Below are 20,779 nucleotides of genomic sequence, written 5' to 3' on the forward strand. Positions count from 1 at the left end.
ATACTGAAAGCCAAATAGTCAGAAGATTCAGAAAGCTGCTCTGATTGGCCAACATAAGATATACCGGTAAGTAGCAACTACTGCTCTATATGGCACCACATATCAGGGGCAATAGAGCTCTTATTATTATCAAGTATATGCTAATCAAACACAAACTATGATCTTGACATCTAGTATCACAGGGTAACTAGTTCGGGAAGCAATCACCAAGTTTGCAGATACTAATATGTGTGCGATTTGATTCTTGTTACAAAAAAAATTCCTTAAACAGCGTTCAAGCCCTCATACCTTAACTGTATTGGTCACTTTCACCATCAAAGCAGTGAAATGAAAAAATTGCACATGATACGCTACCATATAATGAGATGCTACATTCCATAATAGTCAATCACCAGGCAATTGAGGCATAAACTTCAAACACAAAGATTAACAAAGTAATCAAATATCCGCTATCATCTGACACACACATGAGGATTGTGACATCGAATGACATCAAAACTCTCCCTTGAAACTCAAAGCAATTAAAAAGTTGCTCGATCAAACCTATGTCAACAGAACAAACGTGCAATGCTTCAATAAGAATAAGGATATCTTCTTATAAGCAACTACCATGATGCAAATGGGCACAGCGAATCATGTCATATCCCTATACCTCATTACCTCTTGGTAGATCAACATTCGCTATTTTCTCCATGGAGAAACCTGTCTGTTTCTCCCTTTTAAAAAACCCAGAACAGGTCTACATAAAGGGAACAGATTTAGGCTTAGCCTAGTCAACTGGTAGGAGTCCCAACACAAGAAGCTCTCAATCTTTCCCATTTAAAAGTCTCAAATGCACAGGGCTATGATATCCACTATGAGTTCTCAACGAGATGGACAGGCATCCATATACATAAACTTAGCCTAGTTCAGAGTCTGATAATCTTGGAGCTTACACTCCAAATTGCTGATTGGTACGGTAATTTGTTCACACATTTCTAGCGCTATGCTAACACAAATTAAGCCATATGAATGCACACAATAAAGTTTGATCACATAAAAGAAGAAAATACCATATATAAATCCAACAGGGAATGAAAGATAGTTAGAAGATCCAGTTTACATCAGGGTATCCACAGCCCTGGCCTGATTGTGTTCGGAAAGGGCAATAAACTAGCATGACCTCATCATCAAAGCACTAACACTAGTAACAGACTACTTCTGAAAACATAATTTGGTTGCACTGACCTCTCCTCAACTCTAATCATCGCTATCATCACTGTCATCGTTGTTGCTTTTTCCGTTGTTATCACTGCGGATATAAACCCCAGGCTGAACCTGCCGTCTCCGAGTCCTGGAAGGAAGAATGTTGTCCAAATCGACTTCAGCAAGAGGATCATCCGACAAATCGCTGTCGCCGTCTTCGAATTCGCTCCCGCCTTCGCTGCTGGAGGAGGAGGAGTCGTCGCTGCTATCCTCGTTTTCATCATCTTCTTCGATCAGTATACCTTTGCCCTTATCATCTCTCATAACCCCCTTCCCCTTGCGGTCCGCCTCGGATTTCCCATTGGACTCTTCACCGTCTTCTTCCTCGTATTCCTCCTCGTCATCCTCGTCTTCTACTTGGGGATCCGCATTGCCTTGTAATTCGACTTTGTTGTCTTGTGTGAGTGAGGATTCATGAGAATTGTTGCCGGTAAGTTGAAGCTTCTGGGATTTGTTGGGGTAGTCAGCTTGGTCTTCTTCGCAGCTGGGATCGGATTTGCGCTTGGCGTGCAATGTGGTTTCATCTTGGTCCTTAGTTTCGGCCATGGAGAGGAAGCTGCTCTAGTTGTTGGGGATTGTGATGAACTAGGGTTTTGGGGGTTCTGTGAACACAGCACCGCAAGGAGTGTGAGGGGCTGGGAAGATCTCTACTCGTATCAAAACCAGCTAAGTAGCCCTACGTTTTCCCTGCTACAACTCGGGCCGCAGGCCCACAACACAAGCAGGCTTTATTACACATATCCACTAAACAAGATTTTTGTTTATCTTTGGGCATTTTTCTTTTCTCAAAACAAAGTTTGACAAAACTCACAAAAGAGTAAAATCTAATGTGCAATTATCCTGGAGGTTTCCAACGTGCAATAATCCTTTTGAACGATTATGATGGATTTGCTGATATCATGGTTGTTTCGTTGAGCTTTGTGTAGTTAATGGAGATTCAAGGCCTGTCGCATCGTTGATGAGGCTACAACTGCATGGTTATTTGGAAAGACTATTAGGTCGGTACTATTAGGTGGATCATGCTGGATTTCATCAAGGGTGGCTCGTGTAAGGCTAACACTGCCTCTTAATGATCTTGTGGCGTCTTGTACGACGCATTACGGTCTCCCACGTTGATGTTTTTCTGGTGCATTATCATCTTGTATGAGATGCTTGGAAGGTGTTGTGATTGCATGATGATCAAACATGAGGGCCTCGATCGCTTCCCCTCGTGAACATGAAGAGATCCTCAAGGAGTCAAGGTTGATGCGGTGCCTGCCATGGCATTACAAAGCTCTACTACCCCTTCTATGATCTTAAGGGCAAGTGTTCAGTCAACCATAATTTCACCATATCTTTCTTAGTTAAGCAATTTCCTAAATAAAAGCACTTGGTTCATATCATAGAAGTGTTAAATTTCTTTCTTTTGTCAAGATTGCAGGCGTGCATCGACGAAGAGAGGAAGAAGAGCATGAGAAGAGAAACTGTCCGAATTAGAGCTTGTAGTGATGTCGCTTCCACTAAGAGCAAGTTCATCCGATGAGTTAGATTTCTAAAGTGAGATGGGTCACTGTGATTGGGCAGCAGTTTCCAGCCGTTTGAAATGTGAGATTACTGTCACCTAACAGTAACTGTTTATTGAATTAAAAAAAATGTTTTTAAAGTGTAAACAATAGTTTTAGTTGTAAATAAATAATGATTAAATAAAAAATATTCCATGACATTTATAGGAAATTTTAAAGATTTTTTCCCCCCTAATTGTTAATAGTTTGTTTCCTACCGTTGGATTTATTCCAAACGGATGGATTTCATTTCTAAAAACAAAAATAAAAAATCTCACCCATCGATCATTCATTTTGGACCGTCTGATCTCGATAAACATCTCAAACCAACATCTCAAACATGATGTGGTCCCCTCTATCTGCATGTCGCGCAAAAAGATGGCATCACACGCGCGTCCCCTTTGCTGCAGTTGGTCCGTGCACGAAACGCGTTTTTTAGACGCGTCAATCGATGAAGGTCGCGTCGCTGACGCAAGACTAGGTTGATGTGGCTAAACTCGCCTGGGTTGAAATACTCCTCTCACCCGGGGTTGAATTACTCCCCAACAAAGTAACCGAGGCTGAATTTTTAGAAAACCCATTTAATGGGTGGATTGATTTTTTGATTTTTTTGATTCTTTTGTCTGGGTTAGATTGCCTATACGGCTTCTAACCTGGGTTGGATTTTAGAAGAAGGGTGGACTTGCTCTAAACCCCGAGGGTCTAGGGTTTACTATCTCTACAAATGGAGGTTTGAGTGGCCCCATGGGAGTAGAAACAATAAGATGGTGCATGTCTGCCCTTAAAAGCACTTAGCAAACTCAATGCACCAGTGTCAAAAATAATTTTTTTTTCTTTACGAAGACACTGAAAATAGACTTCAGCAACTTGCGCATCAGGGAGAGGCATATGATTCTGATTCAATGACGTCGAACTCAATGATCTCAAAGAAGGTTATGGCCTCGGTTGTGAGACATGAGTGTAGTCCCTACGTTGTAAGAAAAGATCTCTACAAACCCCTAATGAAGGTAATTGCCTATGCATTGGTGGACAAGTACACCATTAGTCTCTAGGCCTCAAAGCGTTGCGCATGTGTACTTTGCTTATAATTGTGTATGTTATATGCTTTATGGTTTTCATTGTCAATCTTTTTAAATGTTAGTTTTCTAGGTTTGTTTTTATTTTCAGCGTAATGAATAATTGAGCATCAATTGTATTCAAGTTGTTTTTGGACTTTTCTTGTTTGACAGTATGATTATCATTAATGGATAATACAAAATGAAATAAAACGATTTAGCGAGACTAAGATAGAATTTAAGCGAAACGCATCATATAACATGTCCGTGTGAATCCTGACATTGACGCCCGAAAATATTTATGAGAAATGAGAGAAAAATTTGTTTACAGAAAATGTGGACACTGAATCTGCCAAAGAAAAAATAAGGAGGAAAAATGATGGTTTGGCCGCGCCTCGGTTTGGAATAGCCTGGAAAGTGTAGAATATTCGTAATTTGATAAATGGACCGGAAGTCTCCGCCAGCGCCAGCCACCCCGTCATTGCATCCAAAAAGTGGGCCATCTCCCACAATTCCAACAGCAGATTGGACGACGGGGACGCCCCTCCTCCTCTTCTAATCTCCTCTCTCTCTCTCCCCTCATCGGGTCAAACCCGACTCCGACTCGTGGATCTGCAAACGCAATCCTCCCCAATTCCAGATCCACTTGAGCACCTCTCGAAATGATTGCCATTCCCTATTTGACCGCCTTAACCACCTACTTCAGCTATGGCCTCCTCTTCGCCTTTGGCCAAGTCCGAGATTTCTTCAGAAAATTCATCGACTGGAGGAGCTCCAATAATCTCCAGGTTCATTCCTCACCGCGATTCCGTTACCACTCTAATAACTCCTTTCCGTTATTATTGATTCCTTCATTCATTGGTTCACAGGGCTATGCTCCAATCTGTTTAGGACTTGAAGATTTCTACACCCGTCGACTCTATCTTCGAATTCAGGTATTTGATCACGTATTCTCTCCTGTATGTATTATGTATGTTGATCCCCTAAGCGTAGATTGATAATCTTTAGAGTTTCAAAACTGCCAGGACTGTTTCAATAGGCCTATATCAAGTGCTCCTGATGCTTGGTTTGATGTTGTTGAACGTTACTCTAATGACTACAACAAGACACTCAAGTATGATTTACCATTACAGATTCAATAGCTTCTGTCTTTCGCTGGGTTTTGTTAGTTTCTGATGTCATGATCTGCTCTTGATGCAGACTAACCTCAAGCACAAGTCGATGCCTTAACTTGGGATCCTATAACTACCTTGGCTTTGCTGCTGCCGATGAATACTGCACGCCCCGCGCCATCAAGACTTTGAGAAAGTATTCTCCCAGTACCTGTAGTAGCCGAGTTGATGGCGGTACACATTCTACTTTGCAGCTTTCCTCTGCTTAAACTATTTTGTTTTGGTTTGTCATGAGCATAATGCACTTATTGCAACAGGCACTACTGTTTTGCACAATGAGCTGGAGGAGTGTGTTGCAAGTTTTGTTGGCAAACCTGCTGCTATAGTTTTCGGCATGGGTTATGTCACTAACTCTGCAATCCTTCCTGTACTGATCGGAAAGGTCAGTGTTTGCTTGGTTCTTTTAATGAAATGAATCTTTGATTTATTTTTGTCTGATCTCATACCATCTAAAATTCACAGGGAGGTTTGATTGTTAGTGATTCTTTAAATCATAATTCTATTGTTAATGGCGCACGAGGATCTGGAGCATCCATTTGTGTCTTCCAACACAATAGTAAGTCCATAAGTTAATTAATCTTGTAAGTTCTTTGGATTCACTTGGGCACCAAATTTTACGTGCCAGGTTTTAGATGACGGTGTGTGTTCTTAATGCTAAGAGAAAGCCGCTAGATATTAGTTTGCATTTAATTGCATAAATTACTGGTTACCTATTTGACTGTTTATGGAGAAATTTGTCTACCAGATTAAATCGGCTGTTGGCCTGTTAATCCTTCACAAATAATGTATATGGTTTTACTTCTTTCTCTGAGATGCTGCTTATATCTTGAATGGAGTTTTACTTGTCAAACTTAAAAGTCTGAGGCCGGTGGCTGTCTGCTTATTTCTCTACTCCTTGCTTTATTGACAGCTCCTTCCCATTTGGATGAAGTTTTAAGAGAACAAATAGCAGAGGGACAACCTAGAACTCGCAGGCCTTGGAAAAAGATAATTGTCATTGTGGAGGGCATATACAGTATGGAAGGGGAGCTTTGCAAACTTCCTGAGATTATTGCAATCTGCAAGAAATATAAGGTTTGTTTGGTAGCTTTCATTTCAAAATATAGTTTATCATCTCTAACTGCTGTGCAGTCTAGTTTCCAGTATAATAATGGTCATTTCTGTCAAATCTGAGATTGAGACCATTTTTTAAGGATCTCATTTAATTGCTAAACTATTGTCTTCCGAGCAGTATGTACATTTTAGCTTCTTGCTCTAATTATCTTCCTTTTTGTCTTAGGTTTATACGTATTTGGATGAGGCCCACAGTATTGGAGCTGTAGGAAAATCAGGACGAGGTGTTTGTGAGCTCTTGGGAGTGGATACAGCTGATGTAGATATCATGATGGGAACATTCACCAAATCCTTCGGATCATGTGGTGGCTATATTGCAGGATCCAAGGTTTGCATTTTTCTTCACTGCCCTTTTCCTTTCTATTTGTTGAACAACCTGTGGTAATCTAGCCAACCCTTGCCTAAATTGCAGAGTGGCATTTGTTGAAATAGAAAGGATAAATGGTCTATAAGCTGTGCCATCATTGTTGTTGAACTCAGTTTTAAAGTCATCAATTGATATGCCTTGCATTGTTGATAGTGGCTTTCTGGATCATATCTTAGTTATACCACTTTGTTTTCATTTGGATCTCTATGATGTTGCCTGAGATGAAAATAACATGAGCTCTTTGTTGACTTTAATGTGGTCTACTGATGTTGTCATGTTAGGACCTCATCCAATACCTCAAGCACACTTGCCCTGCTCATCTTTATGCGACTTCCATATCACCACCGGCTGCAGAACAAATTATATCATCCATAAAGGTCTTACTCGGAGAGGATGGTTCCAACAGAGGTGAGGATAGATTTCTTTATGCTTGCCTTTTTCGTTTTCTTCTGTTGTAATATGTACTGTGCCATCTCATTTAGCGTGCACACTCGCACACAAACATATATATGTGTATATACATGTGTGTGTGTGTGTATATATATAATGTATGCTTATAGTTGTATGCATTTGTATATTTTTGACAGAATTAAATGAGAGTTTGTCTTTGTGCAGGTGCCCAGAAACTTGCACGAATACGAGAGAATAGCAACTTTTTCAGGTCAGAACTGCAGAAAATGGGTTTTGAGGTTTTGGGGGATAATGACTCCCCAGTAATGCCAATTATGCTCTACAACCCAGCCAAAATTCCTGCCTTCTCACGGGAGTGCCTCAAACAGAATGTGAGTCCATCATCCTACATTGTTCTGTATAGGTTCTCATTTCTGTAGCTTTTGATGACATTTGAATTAAATTGCATGATGCCGTTACAGGTGGCTGTCGTGACAGTAGCCTTTCCTGCAACCCCACTACTGTTGGCAAGGGCACGTATCTGTATATCTGCTTCACATACAAGGGAAGACCTGCAGAAAGCCTTGGACGTAAGTTGTTACATGTCTTTAGACCATCCACCATCTGTGTGTGTGTTCCAAATATATACAACTTATATGAAATTTGGGTATATGCATTTTCATATGATTTTGCGCCTTGACAGTTGGGTCTGTTTCTTTCAGGTTATTGGCAGGGTTGGTGATCTGGTGGGTATAAAATACTTCCCTGCTGAGCCAGAGAAGCTGCAAGAAGATGAGAGGGTGCTGAAGTTGGACTGATTAAGAGGTGTTGTTTAGCCTGCGATTGTCATTTTGTGGACTTAATGAGGTCGGGAGAGGGGGGAAAGAAGCCGGAGTCTGGACTAGTAGAGTCTAGCTACGATAAGTGATCTCACTGGTAGTTGCCTTGTGATTTAACCCGTGGTATAATGCTGTCGACTTGTAATATGTCATAATGTTCAACATCTCAACGTCTGTACCACCATGCTTGCTTCAATCTAATAGGGCGTCCTTGTTCATACACTCCCTCATCTTATTGGAGGGGGATAGTATCTGAATATTTTTGATTTAGTTTTATGCCATTGATTTTATTCCTCTTAGAATGAGTTGTACGTATAGATGTCTCGTTCAGTCATTGTTAGATAACTTTTCCGAGTATCTTCTGTAGTTTGTGCCCAGATAAGTCGATCAGCTATTAAGAACTTGACTTCTCATCATGATGTATTGGTAAAGAACTATTTACTAACTAATGATGAAAAGATTACAAGAATCCAATGTTTGGCCGAGTACCGCTCACCAAAATGACTCTTTAAGTGGTAACTATTGCATCAGCTGCCATCTCGGGTGATAGCTGAGCGAAAACCTCCAACCCCAAGACCATGTTACTAACTAGGGAATGAAATGAAGCCACAAAAATGGACTTTTCTATTAGTATATATTAAGCCGTGAACCGTCCGATCGTCCTGAATTTTAACTTGTTAAACAATAAGACGGTTTACGGCTTAATGTATATACATATATGTATAGCAGCTAAATCCCCGATCAAGTACAAGCAACACATGCTTCGAGTTAAGAGTGATGCCCAACAAAGGTGTTACCCTAATTAAGCACTAGAGGAACTGCTGGTGTTTAGAACTTTAGATTGCCACACAGAAAGGCTTGTTGTCTAGCTGTATCAGATCTTGCACTACAAGCTGTATATATGATTACTTGGCTTCTCTATTTCCAAATAAATAAACACAGATAATTATGCTGATTCATGGATTCTAATCATTCGATTAAGCTAGAAAGAACTGATGATGAGATTATTCATACAATATAAAAAGAAAAACCCAACAGAAATTGAATTATGCAAGCAAAGCCTGTTTTCAGATAATGAGACAACAGAGGTAACGGGAGGTAACATGGTTAATATATATGTAATTACTCGATCGATAAGAAATCGGAATCAGAATACAGTGGTTAAGTGGAGAGTTTGGAGATGAGAGTGAGTTGGCCGGTTTAATTAATCCCACAATTAGAACATCCTTTGCATGCCGTCCAAGTGGCAGTGAAAACCGATCGACTTGTTGACGGTAAAGAGGAAAAGATGGGAGTTTTGCTTTGGACAGAGGAGAACAAATATCACTGCCATTATTACTTTCTTTTACAATATATCATTTAGCAGTATTTAAAAGATTAATTAGCTGACAATCCAGTCAATTATCATCTGTAGTAGAGAGTTCCCAGAGAGAGGAGCATTCGATTTATATGTCTCTCTGTAAAATAACTCAGAAAATCTGATCGATTAATTAGCAGTGCACTATCTGCGATATATCGATCAGAAGAAAGAAACCTATTAATCAAGGAGAAGATTTAAAAGAAAACTGTAAGCACAGAAGCTTATGGTATGAGCGTAGCATACGCAAAGATTCCCCTGCAGGTTATTACTACGTAGAGCGTTTCCTTGTTCTTCTCCCTCTCTTTTTCCTTCCTGGAATACATGGAATGGCAATTTGCAGAGAGAGATCGAGAGAGAAGGAGAGATGGAGTAGCTAGTGTACAGCACATGGTGTTGTGTTTGTGTCTGGTTTTCCGTTTCGATCACATGAAGGAGAGAAAGAAAGGGGGAGAAGAGTCCAAGCTCAATACATCATCTAGCTAGCTAAGCTCATTAAGCCCAAACCCGCCATTGTTTTCTGGTGCATGAAAACCTCAGAACTTTTGCAACACCTGTACGGTACCATTGCTTCCTTCACCGTCCATCCGTCACTTCTCTCTTGGCCATTCTTCAACTACCTCCACTCCACTCCACACTTCTCAACGCTAACCCTCTATCCTCCTAATTAACCACAGTTCCACTTGACCACAGTCACTGGTTTTCACCATAACGCACATTGTACATTTGGCATCCAACCCAGGTGGATGAGCGCCATGGTAGTCATCCAAAACCCTAATTTTCCTGTGCACTACCGCCTCATTTACATAAACAATAGTAACCACACAATGAGAACAAAAGAGGTGTAAAAAAGGAGAGGGGAATGCAGCTTGCACAAATGTCATGACTGAAGATCCAAATCCAGGCACTAAAACACTCCCCTCTATCTTGCCAAAAATAGCACCAAGAATTAAAAAGAGAGAGAGAGAAAGAGAAAAGGAGAGGAGGAGTCACCTCCACTAGTACAAAGGCCACCCATTTCGTGATTGCCGAGCGTCCAAAGGTAGCTCAGTTTGGATCTGCAACAGAGCTTACAGTAGTCGTTAGATACATTTTTCACACAAACCCAGACCAGCAGTAGAAGAGGAAGCAGCACAGCTAGCTCAAACCGAGAAAAAAAAAGCCAAGCCCTGGAGCATATAGGTGCAGCCAGCTAATGATGATGGACCAAACGCACGCCGCCCTCCACAGCAAAACCGAGGCCTTTGCTTTGAGGGCAGGTGTTAACGAGCTCGGCTTTCTCACTCGTGATCCTCACCAGGTTGACAACAACAACAAGAACAAGAACGTCAACTCCTCCTTTCACGGGTCGGGTCGTCCCGGGTCGATCCGTGACCTTGTTCATGCCGTCTCCACTTTTGGTGTGCAGAGGAAGAAACGGATGGTGAGGCAGAGGCGAGCCACCACCTTCAACTTTCAGCTCTCTTTTGCCAGCCCCAGTTCTCACGTGCGCCCTTCCCCACCTGCACGTGTGAGACCTCTCTCTTCCCTTCCCCTTCCTTCCTAACCTTAAGTTTTGACTCGCTCTCTCTGTTAATTGTAAAGAATTTTTGCTTGTTTGATTTGATTTTTGTTGGATCTGTGACTGTTTAACTAGCAGCTTGTGACTTTGGACTCGGATGGTGTGGATCCGGCTCGATATCTTATGTCTTCACTTCTTCAAGAGCAGGAATTGATTGATTAGCTCTGTGATGAACCAATTTACTTTGATCCCTCATGTGTCAGTTTTACACTAACGATTTAAAGGCACTCTAGCTATACCATATTTTTCGTTTTTATGGAAAATCCCTTTATTTTACTTATCTCTTTGGATCTAAAGATTTGAAGTTTAGACCTCGTTCGAGATTCTAGATCGACATTACTCGGTGTTTGGTTTTAATGTTTATACCTATTACACTAAGTTTCACAAAAGTTCAGTATGATGACATGTTGATAATGTGTTACATCTAGTGATGATAGAGTCAATCTCTTAGTATGTATGTCAAGTTCACTCTTTCTCTTATAGATTGTTTATGGATTGGTTTCCACAGTTATATGACATACTAAGTGTAGAAGATATATGTTGTAAAGCTCTAAGATATATAGGAACTCATTTACTAATCAATCATGTTTGAAATGACCCCTTCAAGAGATTCTAGTTAAGTTCTATTTTTCTAATCATGATTTGCTTCCCTGTTTTTGTCCAATAATATGTAACATATCGTATATGCTTTTTCTCCGTTACACAACAGTAACACATGTTCGAATATGTTGTTTTTCTTCTTTTTGGTGATGTGCTCCATTTATTTCTTCATATTCCCCCGAATATATGGCATGTTTGTAACGATAGGGACAAGATATTCAGGAGTTTTTTGGATTCTTGACAATGATTAGGCTCTCTTGTCGATTATCAAATAAAATTATTAGGCGTTTTTGTCGATTATCGAAGAAAATGATTAGAAGCTTTTGTCGATTATGGAACAAATGATTAAGCATTTTTGTTGATTTTTGAGGAATATATCTGGAAAATTCCTTGTTGTATCAGAAGTGCGTATAGACTATAGATTCCTTATCAAGATTTTGAACACATTTGGTATTTCAAAATGACTGTTACGCAATTTCTCTTCTAATTATAAAAATCTATGCCTGATCAAGACAATGTTCTACAGTACGTGCATATCTATTGAATGTGTGTTTTACTTAAAAAAATGATTCCTGATGTTTTAACAGGTAACTGATCCTGCAAAGTTGAGATTTCTTTTCCAAAAGGAACTTAAGAACAGTGATGTGAGCTCTCTCAGACGGGTGGTACTCCCTAAGGTTTGATAATAGTTACTCGCCAACTTTTGTAATGTGTTACTCCAATACTCTGATAATTCCAAATCAGACATCAGGCTTAAGAATGATGTCAATATGAATACTGTATAGTGTATAAAATGCCAGTTAGCTAGCTTATCTTGAAGACAACTGCAAAATATGGAGTTTCATTTACTTATGGACCTAATGACATTGAGATTTATTTAATATCAATGCTGGTATTGTATTCAGAAAGCCGCTGAGGCTCATCTCCCACCCCTGGATTTCAAGGAAGGGATTCCTATCAGCATGGATGACATGGATGGTCTGCATGTTTGGAGCTTTAAGTACAGGTTCTACTACTTCCTATACATATACAGATACATATAACTTCTATATACTAAGGATCCATATACTAAAACCGCAAGGCTCCACATTATGTTTCCAAGTGAAGAGTTTCCAAAACCACTAACTTCCAATCTTTGAGGATTAAAAATATAAGTTGAATCAGGAGTGAGTTTTTTATTTTTTTATATTTATTTTTTAGATATGTATGGTCAATCAATCTTTATTTTATTTTTTTTCAAGCAGATTTTGGCCAAACAACAATAGTCGCATGTACGTGCTTGAGAATACTGGTACATATCCCTTCCTTTCCTATAGCTTTTCAGTTTTTGTCTGTTAATATACGATCAACTTAAATGTTCCATTATGATCGATTCTTGTAAATAAGTACATGGTGAATCTTCACAGGGGAATTTGTTAGCACACATGGCTTACAGCTTGGAGATTTTATCATGGTCTATCAAGATAGTGCAAACCAGAATTATGTATGGTGACTTGGTTCATTACTTTATATAGTTGTCATTCACTCATTACTCTTTTATGTTTTATGAAGAGCCATTGGTTATAGTAGAGCAGCTTTTGATGGAGACTGAGACTAAATGAAGAGCCATTGGTTAATTCATATGTTGCTCTTGGCAGGTCATTCAAGCTAAGAAGGCCAACTCTGACCAAGATGATGATGATGACAACGATGAGGATACTGTATATGGAGTGGAACAAACTATGAACAATGCTGTGAATGAGCTCATGATTTATGACTCGGTCCCTGATCAGGCTAACAAGTGGAGCTCGTTTTACATGCCGACAATGGATCAAGATCATATGCAGGATGTTAATGCAGGCATGTCATTTGTCTATGACACCACTGCGTTCTCAAACGACTCTCTCCTTGATTTTCTGGGTGGATCCATGACCAACTATTCCAGATCAAACGGACGTGTGCAGGAGAATTTCGGGTCTGTTGAGAACCTGTCTCTTGACGAGTTCTATTGAAGTACTTGGAGACTATGCCTTGACAGATAGGGCAGTCGATTACCAAACAGTACATGCTAGCTGCTATAATATATATGTATAATATAATGTTAGTCCCTAAAAGGGTAGCACCTCTATCCGGGACATGACTTTGTTTTGAGATATGCTGCTATGCATGCTTTGTATTTTGGCATCAACTTCAACTGGAATCCATCTAAGGCTGGGATTCATATATGCATCAATAAAAGTATAAAACGCTATCGCATATCAATTGGCAATTCTGTAAACACTTGTGACCTCTACTTTCCTATCTACTCTCATTTCTGACTTGTTCTCACAGAACAAAACTCGTCATTATGTGTACAATCAATCAGTTGGTCCAAGAATCAACCGACGACTAGTGTGTTGTTTGAATGAGGCTGAACAAGTTGCCCGTCTAGCTCAGTTGGTAGAGCGCAAGGCTCTTAACCTTGTGGTCGTGGGTTCGAGCCCCACGGTGGGCGATATTATTTTTTTACAGTGGAGGATGAATGAAGATGAGCTGGCACGACAGTGATGTCAGATGATTAATGATTTTAATAGGGAATTAGTAAAATAATCGAAGCATAAGAGGAGAGGAGAGCAGAGCAGAGCAGAGAGAAAGCAGAGTGAAAATGGCGAGCAGGTACTGGGTGGTGTCTCTGCCTGTTCAAAACTCGGCGTCGTCTTTATGGAACCGCCTCCAGGATCAAATCTCCAAGCATTCCTTCGACACTCCGCTCTACAGAGTACTTTTCTTTTTTCAAGATCTGAGACTCCTTCCCTTATCTTTCTCTTATTTCATCTTCGTTTCATGATTCTGCAGTTTCACATTCCCAATCTCCGCGTCGGAACCCTCGATTCTCTTCTCTCCCTCAGCGACGATCTCTTAAAGGTGATTCCTTCTCCCAATTTCAACTCATCGCAATTTCAATGCGTTTCTGTTATTCGATCTGTAAACTCGGCAATTTGCAGTCCAACAACTTCGTAGAGGGTGTTTCTCACAAGATCAGGCGTCAGATCGAGGAGCTTGAGAAGATTTCTGGAGTGGAGAGCAGCGCCCTCACTGTCGATGGAGTACCTGTGGATTCATATCTCACTAGGTATTGATCACATCTACTTTGATTAGCTTTTCGATAATGTTTGTGTTTAGATACTCAATTTTGAGCTTCATTGTAGATTCGTTTGGGATGAAGCGAAGTACCCGACAATGTCTCCTTTGAAGGAGATCATAGACAGCATTCATGGTCAAGTTGCAAAGATCGAGGATGATCTCAAGGTAATGCTTTTTACCAATTTTCGTTTCATTCCTTATATTGGGGTTGGATCATTATGGTCATCATCTTCTTGTTTTGAATAGAACATATTAAAGTTTAAACCAAAGTGAACACATCAGGATGCTGAACTTCGTTTGAGATTCATCAGTTTGTGGCATTGCCTCGAAATAAATTTCAATCTTGTATGATACTATGTCAGTTGATTATTCTGCTACAGCTTTTTAGTCATTGCTGTGAAAGAAGTCTGGTTTAAATGTGTTGCAACTGGAGGTAACAAAGAGGAGTGCCAAATGAAAGTAGACATGAAAATCTAGCAAATGGTTTGATTACCCTCTATATCATATCTTAAAAATGATTGAAAAAACCATTATTTTTGTTGTTGAGGAAATTTAATCCCATTGTCCACGGCAGTCAGCCTAGTCCCTGCTGCCATCCCAAAGGCATCATTTCTGAAAGGCTCTCTTTTTCTTAGTTTGTTGCCAAAATAAGTATAGTTAATTCTAATTCGATATCTTTAGTTGTTTAGTCTTTGGATCTTGCCCAGAGAAATAAATCACTATATTATCCTGTTACTTGTATGTTAGGTTCGGGTAGCTGAGTATAACAATGTCCGCAGTCAACTTAATGCGATCAACCGAAAGCAAAGCGGAAGGTATTAGTGTTCAACTTCATTGTTCATAACCTATCACTGCAATCATTTGGGTTAACATTATTATGATTCTCTTGTTTACCAACGTCTCTCTTGTTTTAGCTTAGCAGTCCGTGATCTTTCCAATTTAGTCAAATCAGAGGACATTGTTGTCTCGGAACATCTGGTGACTCTCCTTGCAGTTGTTCTGAAGTACTCTCAGAAGGATTGGCTGTCAAGCTATGAGACCTTGACTAGTTATGTGGTAATTATATCCTTATAGCCTTCTACTCAAGGTTGTTGCTGTATGGTGACATTGGTTGATTGGACAATCCAACACCTTTCAAAGTTTTGAAAGAATGACACTTTGTTTTTTGGAGTTTCCTTGTTCAGTCAATGATCTTAATTAGCATTTTTCAGGTCCCTAGGTCCTCTAAGAAGTTATTTGAAGATAATGAATATGCTCTTTACAGCGTAACACTGTTTGGTCGGGTTGCAGATAATTTTAGAACAAGCGCTCGTGAAAAGGGATTTCAAGTGAGTATTTTGTGCATCCTCTTCTGCTTCTATAATCTTCTCTTCTGCTTATACTCGTGTGTCTGAAAACATCTGTCAAGAATTGAGTTGCATGAAATCTTATGGTTGATTATAGTAAGTTTATGATGTGTTTCAGATTCGTGATTTCGAATATAGTTCTGAAGCACAAGAAAGTAGAAAGCAGGAGTTGGAAAAATTGGTACAAGACCAAGAAAATTTAAGAAGCTCGCTTCTGCAGTGGTGCTATACCAGTTACGGGGAGGTAAGAGTTTTGTCCTTTTCAAATTTGTCAGTTAAAACTTGTGAACCATGTGAACTAGAAAATATCACAGGAAAAACTATAATGTGGTCTGTTACTGTAAATGAAGCAAAAACTTCTTAGTAGGGTTTAGGGTCATGATGTGATCTGTTACTCATAATGTGATCTATTATGAGTTGAAATGTTCGATCAAGGTGTTTCTTAAGTAATCCTAAACTGAAACTGAAATATGGCCTGATGTCAGTAGCCTATAAGTCTCTGTAGTTCAATTTTCAGGGACTGTGGTTGGAATGATTAATTACTTCCTCTTCTAGTATGAATGTATGACACATATCGGAAATTTCATGTTTTCTGTGCCTGCAGGTGTTCAGCTCCTGGATGCATTTTTGTGCTGTGCGTGTGTTTGCTGAGAGTATTCTGAGATATGGTTTACCACCATCTTTCTTGGTAAATGAACTTTCTTACTTCATTTTTATATCACTGGTTTACAACCAAGCACTGGTTTTTGTTTTTGACTAAGCAACCAATACTGGACCAATATTTCAGGCATGTGTTTTAGCTCCAGTTACAAAAAGTGAGAAGAAAGTACGATCGATCCTTGAAGGGCTGTGCGACAGTTCTAACAGGCAAGTGTGTTAGCTATGTTTGTCTGTGCCACAGGAATGGATCCATGGGATCTTCCAAAGGAGCAACTTAAACTCTTTCTGAAGAACACTAGTATATCTGCATGAATGAATTGTGATCTTGAAGTCATGCACTTGGTGTTTGAGCAGATGACATCAAGAACCCTGTCACTATCTAAAGGGAACTTTTTTTTTTATGTGAAATGCTGTTTCCATTTAAGTTGTTTCGTGATGTTTTCAATCTGATGCTTAATGCAGTTTCTGGAAAACTGAAGATGAAGTGGGGGGAGCTATGGCTGGTCTAGCAGGTGATGCGGATGCGCATCCGTATGTTTCATTTAATATCAATCTTGTTTGACGTGCACAGCACAATGCTGCGTCTCAGTTTCATATTCTGAATCTGAGGATTCCTTTTGACGGCAATAATAGTGGGGACAGGTTCAAGGATACTTTGTACATGAGGTTCAATAACTGTCCCTTGTTAAGTATTTCTAAGTGCTGCTTTGGGAGTTTCCGGGAGCGTTTATGTCTATTTTTATAAGAGTGAAACTTATGGGAGGTTTTACCATCTCGAACTTTGTAGTTTTAGCTTGATTTCGGGTTTCTATTCACCGGTATCTACAAAACTTGGAATACATTGTACCTTTTTCTACACTCATGTGACATGATCCAAATAATGTTGCGATTCCTTTTTAATGAGTAGTATATATTCTTAGGATCCAACAAATGTGCAGGCTTTGGGATATGGTCTTTCAGAATGCTTTTTGAGTTAGTTTTGTGAGCATTGAAATTCTCTCAAGAATTAAATTCAGTTTACCCCTATGAGGTTTGGGAGTAACTTCATGTTAATCTCTATATTTTCAATTTCATCAGTTTATCCCTTAAACTTTTGAATTTTCCTCAAGCGTGACCAAATGTCTTATATTCTGTCCAAATCGGACGTTAATTGCTGATAATTTTAACCTTAACTGTGAGGCCAGTATCTAGAATTTGGGCAAATCGGATCTTATATGTCCAAATCGGACCTTAACTGCTGATAATTAAAAGTCAATTCAAACGGAATATGAGAATTTGGGCACGGCAGACAGAAATTGAAGAGTTCAAGGGGTAAACTGATGAAAATAAGAGTGTAGGGACTAACATGAAGTTACCCCCAAACCACAAGGGGGTAAACTGAATTTAATTCTTCTCTCAATACCTATGAAAAGCGAGTTGCTTAGGCTCGATCATGAGTAAAATGATAAAAGATATGAATTTTTGATGCTAGAATGGTTTAAAAGATGTTAAGAGGTGTGTAAGCACAAGAATGGAAAAAACCAGAGTTCTAAAAAAAGTGAAATTTCCAAAACTCTAGTGTGCTGCACAAGAATGGAAAAAACCAGAGTTTTAAAAAAAGTGAAATTTCCAAAACTCTAGTGTGCTATAGGAACTCTCGCTCAAATTGGGTGAAATTTGAGGGGTTGGGTGAAATTTGAGGGGAAGGGTAATACATAATTATTATTATTATGTCCTTAAATTGAGGTTCCTAAGACTAGTAAAAGAAGAATAGAAGACAACACAAGCTTAAAATTTCACTCATTACCACTGAAACTAACAATTTCAATAGCTTCACAAAACATGGTACACATGATTTGTTTACGCTCGATTACAAGTAAAATAATAAAAATTACGAATTTTTGTTGCTAGAATGGTTCAAAATTGTTTGGAGGTCTCACTTGCACGGTGTATCGTAAATATATTGAAACTGTTATTTTCAGGGGTATTGGTGAATTTGCAAAGGTTGTGTGAACTTCAATTATTCTCATACAGACATTGGGAACGTCAATTTTCAAAGAAAATGAGGTATTGCCCCTCATTTTCAAGTTTCACGCAATTTGAGCGCACACGAGTTTCTGACCATTTTCACTTTTTTTATGCCTCATTGTTTTTTTTTTGTTTGAGTATGCTTATAGACACCTCCTAACATCTTTTGAACCATTCTAGCATCAAAATTTCATGTCATTTATTGTTTAACTCAAGATCGGGCTTCAACGACTCACGTGCACCGTGTATCGTAAATATATTGAAACTGTTATTTTCAGGCGTATTGGGTGAATTTGCCAAGGTCGTGTTGACTTCAATTCTTCTCATATAGACATCAGGAACCTCAATTTTTAAAGAAAATGAGGTATTGCCCCTTATTTTCAAGTTTCACCCAATTCGAGCCAAAAGGCCCAAAACCCTTTGCCACACGAGTTTCTGGACATATTCACTTTTTTTAGGCCTCCTGTTTTTTTTCGTTTGAGTATATGCTTATAGACACTTCCTAACATCTTTTGAACCATTCTAGCATCAAAATTTCATGTCATTTATTGTTTTACTCAAGATCAGGCTTCAACGACTCATGTGCACCGTGTATCGTAAAGCTATTGAAACTGTTATTTTCAGGCGTATTGGGTGAATTTGCCAAGGTCGTGTTGACTTCAATTCTTCTCATACAGACATCGGGAACCTCAATTTTCAAAGAAAATGAGGTATTGCCCATCATTTTCAATTTTCACCCAATTCGAGCCATAAGGCCCAAAACCACTTGCTATAGCACACGAGTTTTTGGTCATTTTCAATTTTTTTAGGCTCCTGTTTTTTTCATTTGAGTTTGTTTATAGACACCTCTTAACATATTTTGAACCATTCTAGCATCAAAATTTCATGTCATTTATTGTTTTATTCAAGATCGGGCTTCAACGACTCATGTGCATTGTGTATCGTAAATCTATTGAAACTGTTATTTTCTGGGGTATTGGGTGAATTTGCCAAGATCGTGTTGACTTCAATTCTTCTCATACAGACATCAGGAACCTCAATTTTCAAAGAAAATGAGGTATTGCCTCTCATTTTTATGTTTCACCTAATTCGAGCCAAAAGACCCAAAACTGCCTTGACCCGCTTTGGCCCGCCTTGACCCGCCTTGACCCTCCTAGACTCGCCTAGGGCAAGAAGCCGCCATGACTCGCCATGACCCGTCAAGGTGCTTCCTTTACATGCCTTGACCCTCCTAGGGCCACCTTGACCCGTGTAGGGTCGCCTTAACCAATATTGACCCGTATTGGCCCACCTTGACCCGCCAAGGGGCTGCCTTTACACGCCTTGACCCGTTTAGGGCCGCCAAGAAACCGTCATAACATTCCTAGGGCCGTCTTGACACGCCTAGGGCCGCCAAGAGGCTGCCTTTACATGCCTAAGGCTGTTTTGACTTCCCTAGGGACCGCCACACAGGCGGAACTACCTTAGGACCAAGGGGTGCCATGGCACCCCCCAGTTTTTGAAAAATGTCAATTAATGCTATGTTATTAGTAAGATTGTATGGTTATTATTATAATTGGCACTCTCAAAGTTTTTGAAAAATGTCAATTAATAATATTCTATCAGTAGGATTGAATTGATATGATTATAATTGTATATATCTAGCTTACATTCCATGTAATATTATGTCATGTTACCATTGCCTCTTACCATATGGATCTATCACCACAATTAATTAGATATTAACTAATCATTTTACATACATCTAAATTTTCAATACACATATATGTCATTACATGGACATAAATAAAGTTTTATAACGAACAATTATGTTTAAAGATTATGAAAAAACAATAATAGTACTTTCAATTAAAACATAATTTTGTCAAACGATTTAAAATTATTATATATCTTTTTCCGTTCATTATATTTCGGCCCCCCTAAACCTTCGGTTCTGGCTCCGCCATTGGACCGCCATGACCCGCCTAGGGACGCCAAGGGGCTGCATACGTCCGCCAAGGGGCCACTTTGACCCGCCTTGGCTCGGCATGACCCGCTTTGACCTGCCTTGGCCCGTCTTGACCCGCCTTGACTCGCCATGGGCCGCCTTGACCCGGCTTTGGCCACCTTGAACTGCCTTGGGCCGCCTTGACCTTCCTAGACCCACCTAGGGCACCAAGAAGCCGCCATGACTCGCCAAGGGGTCGCCATGACCATCCTAGGGCCATCTGGGGCCGCCTTGACCCGCTTGGGGCCGTCTTGACCCGCCTTGGACACCAAGTGCCACCAAGAAGTCGCCATGACTCGCCAAGGGGTCCCCATGACCCTTCTAGGGCCGCTTTGACCCGTCTTGGTCCGCCTTAACCCTCATTGGCCCGTCTAGACCCACCTAGGGTAGCTAAGGGGGAGCCATGACCCACCTATAGCAGCCAAATGGCTGCCTTT

At 39.9% G+C, this 20,779-nt stretch overlaps 4 protein-coding genes and 1 non-coding gene across 5 annotated transcripts; 4 read left to right on the top strand and 1 right to left on the bottom strand.

The window, feature by feature from the left end:
* Positions 1–897: 897 nt before the first annotated feature.
* Positions 898–1,841, bottom strand: LOC101300747. Its single transcript, XM_004304508.1, has one exon. The coding sequence runs from the start codon at positions 1,789–1,791 to the stop codon at positions 1,240–1,242; it is 552 nt and encodes a 183-aa protein (XP_004304556.1). The 5' UTR covers positions 1,792–1,841; the 3' UTR covers positions 898–1,239.
* A 2,355-nt stretch (positions 1,842–4,196) lies between these two features.
* On the top strand, positions 4,197–8,024 carry LOC101301030 (long chain base biosynthesis protein 2a-like). The gene is made up of 12 exons (XM_004304509.1): positions 4,197–4,629; positions 4,711–4,776; positions 4,867–4,955; positions 5,042–5,187; positions 5,271–5,395; positions 5,476–5,569; positions 5,924–6,087; positions 6,293–6,454; positions 6,775–6,901; positions 7,109–7,275; positions 7,366–7,473; positions 7,606–8,024. The coding sequence occupies exons 1-12, from the start codon at positions 4,504–4,506 to the stop codon at positions 7,699–7,701; spliced, it is 1,470 nt and encodes a 489-aa protein (XP_004304557.1). The 5' UTR covers positions 4,197–4,503; the 3' UTR covers positions 7,702–8,024.
* A 2,205-nt stretch (positions 8,025–10,229) lies between these two features.
* LOC101310151 (B3 domain-containing transcription factor FUS3-like) lies at positions 10,230–13,231 on the top strand. The gene is made up of 6 exons (XM_004306269.1): positions 10,230–10,589; positions 11,828–11,917; positions 12,146–12,246; positions 12,485–12,531; positions 12,647–12,723; positions 12,878–13,231. The coding sequence occupies exons 1-6, from the start codon at positions 10,275–10,277 to the stop codon at positions 13,229–13,231; spliced, it is 984 nt and encodes a 327-aa protein (XP_004306317.1). The 5' UTR covers positions 10,230–10,274.
* A 409-nt stretch (positions 13,232–13,640) lies between these two features.
* TRNAK-CUU lies at positions 13,641–13,713 on the top strand. Its single transcript has one exon. It is a non-coding gene; the product is annotated as a tRNA-Lys (tRNA).
* A 103-nt stretch (positions 13,714–13,816) lies between these two features.
* LOC101301315 (V-type proton ATPase subunit C-like) lies at positions 13,817–17,245 on the top strand. Its single transcript, XM_004304510.1, has 11 exons — positions 13,817–13,977; positions 14,055–14,123; positions 14,204–14,331; positions 14,408–14,507; positions 15,090–15,157; positions 15,257–15,398; positions 15,554–15,670; positions 15,807–15,932; positions 16,293–16,376; positions 16,476–16,561; positions 16,811–17,245. The coding sequence occupies exons 1-11, from the start codon at positions 13,864–13,866 to the stop codon at positions 16,908–16,910; spliced, it is 1,134 nt and encodes a 377-aa protein (XP_004304558.1). The 5' UTR covers positions 13,817–13,863; the 3' UTR covers positions 16,911–17,245.
* The last annotated feature ends 3,534 nt before the right edge of the window (positions 17,246–20,779 follow it).

The sequence above is a fragment of the Fragaria vesca genome, linkage group LG6 (assembly GCF_000184155.1).
Source record: "Fragaria vesca subsp. vesca linkage group LG6, FraVesHawaii_1.0, whole genome shotgun sequence".
NCBI classification, from domain to species: Eukaryota; Viridiplantae; Streptophyta; class Magnoliopsida; order Rosales; family Rosaceae; genus Fragaria; species Fragaria vesca.

What these genes read in the sequence shown, in the direction of transcription:
- LOC101301030 (XM_004304509.1), top strand. Translation starts at nt 4,504, where the DNA reads ATGATTGCCATTCCCTATTTGACCGCCTTAACCACCTACTTCAGCTAT. An exon ending in GGAGCTCCAATAATCTCCAG is followed by an intron (nt 4,630 to 4,710) that starts GTTCATTCCTCA and finishes ATTGGTTCACAG; the next exon opens with GGCTATGCTCCAATCTGTTT. An exon ending in GACTACAACAAGACACTCAA is followed by an intron (nt 4,956 to 5,041) that starts GTATGATTTACC and finishes CTCTTGATGCAG; the next exon opens with ACTAACCTCAAGCACAAGTC.
- LOC101301315 (XM_004304510.1), top strand. Translation starts at nt 13,864, where the DNA reads ATGGCGAGCAGGTACTGGGTGGTGTCTCTGCCTGTTCAAAACTCGGCG. An exon ending in GTGGATTCATATCTCACTAG is followed by an intron (nt 14,332 to 14,407) that starts GTATTGATCACA and finishes GCTTCATTGTAG; the next exon opens with ATTCGTTTGGGATGAAGCGA. An exon ending in GTTTACCACCATCTTTCTTG is followed by an intron (nt 16,377 to 16,475) that starts GTAAATGAACTT and finishes CCAATATTTCAG; the next exon opens with GCATGTGTTTTAGCTCCAGT.
- LOC101300747 (XM_004304508.1), bottom strand. Translation starts at nt 1,791, where the DNA reads ATGGCCGAAACTAAGGACCAAGATGAAACCACATTGCACGCCAAGCGC.
- LOC101310151 (XM_004306269.1), top strand. Translation starts at nt 10,275, where the DNA reads ATGATGATGGACCAAACGCACGCCGCCCTCCACAGCAAAACCGAGGCC. An exon ending in GTTTGGAGCTTTAAGTACAG is followed by an intron (nt 12,247 to 12,484) that starts GTTCTACTACTT and finishes TTTTTCAAGCAG; the next exon opens with ATTTTGGCCAAACAACAATA. An exon ending in ATAGTGCAAACCAGAATTAT is followed by an intron (nt 12,724 to 12,877) that starts GTATGGTGACTT and finishes TGCTCTTGGCAG; the next exon opens with GTCATTCAAGCTAAGAAGGC.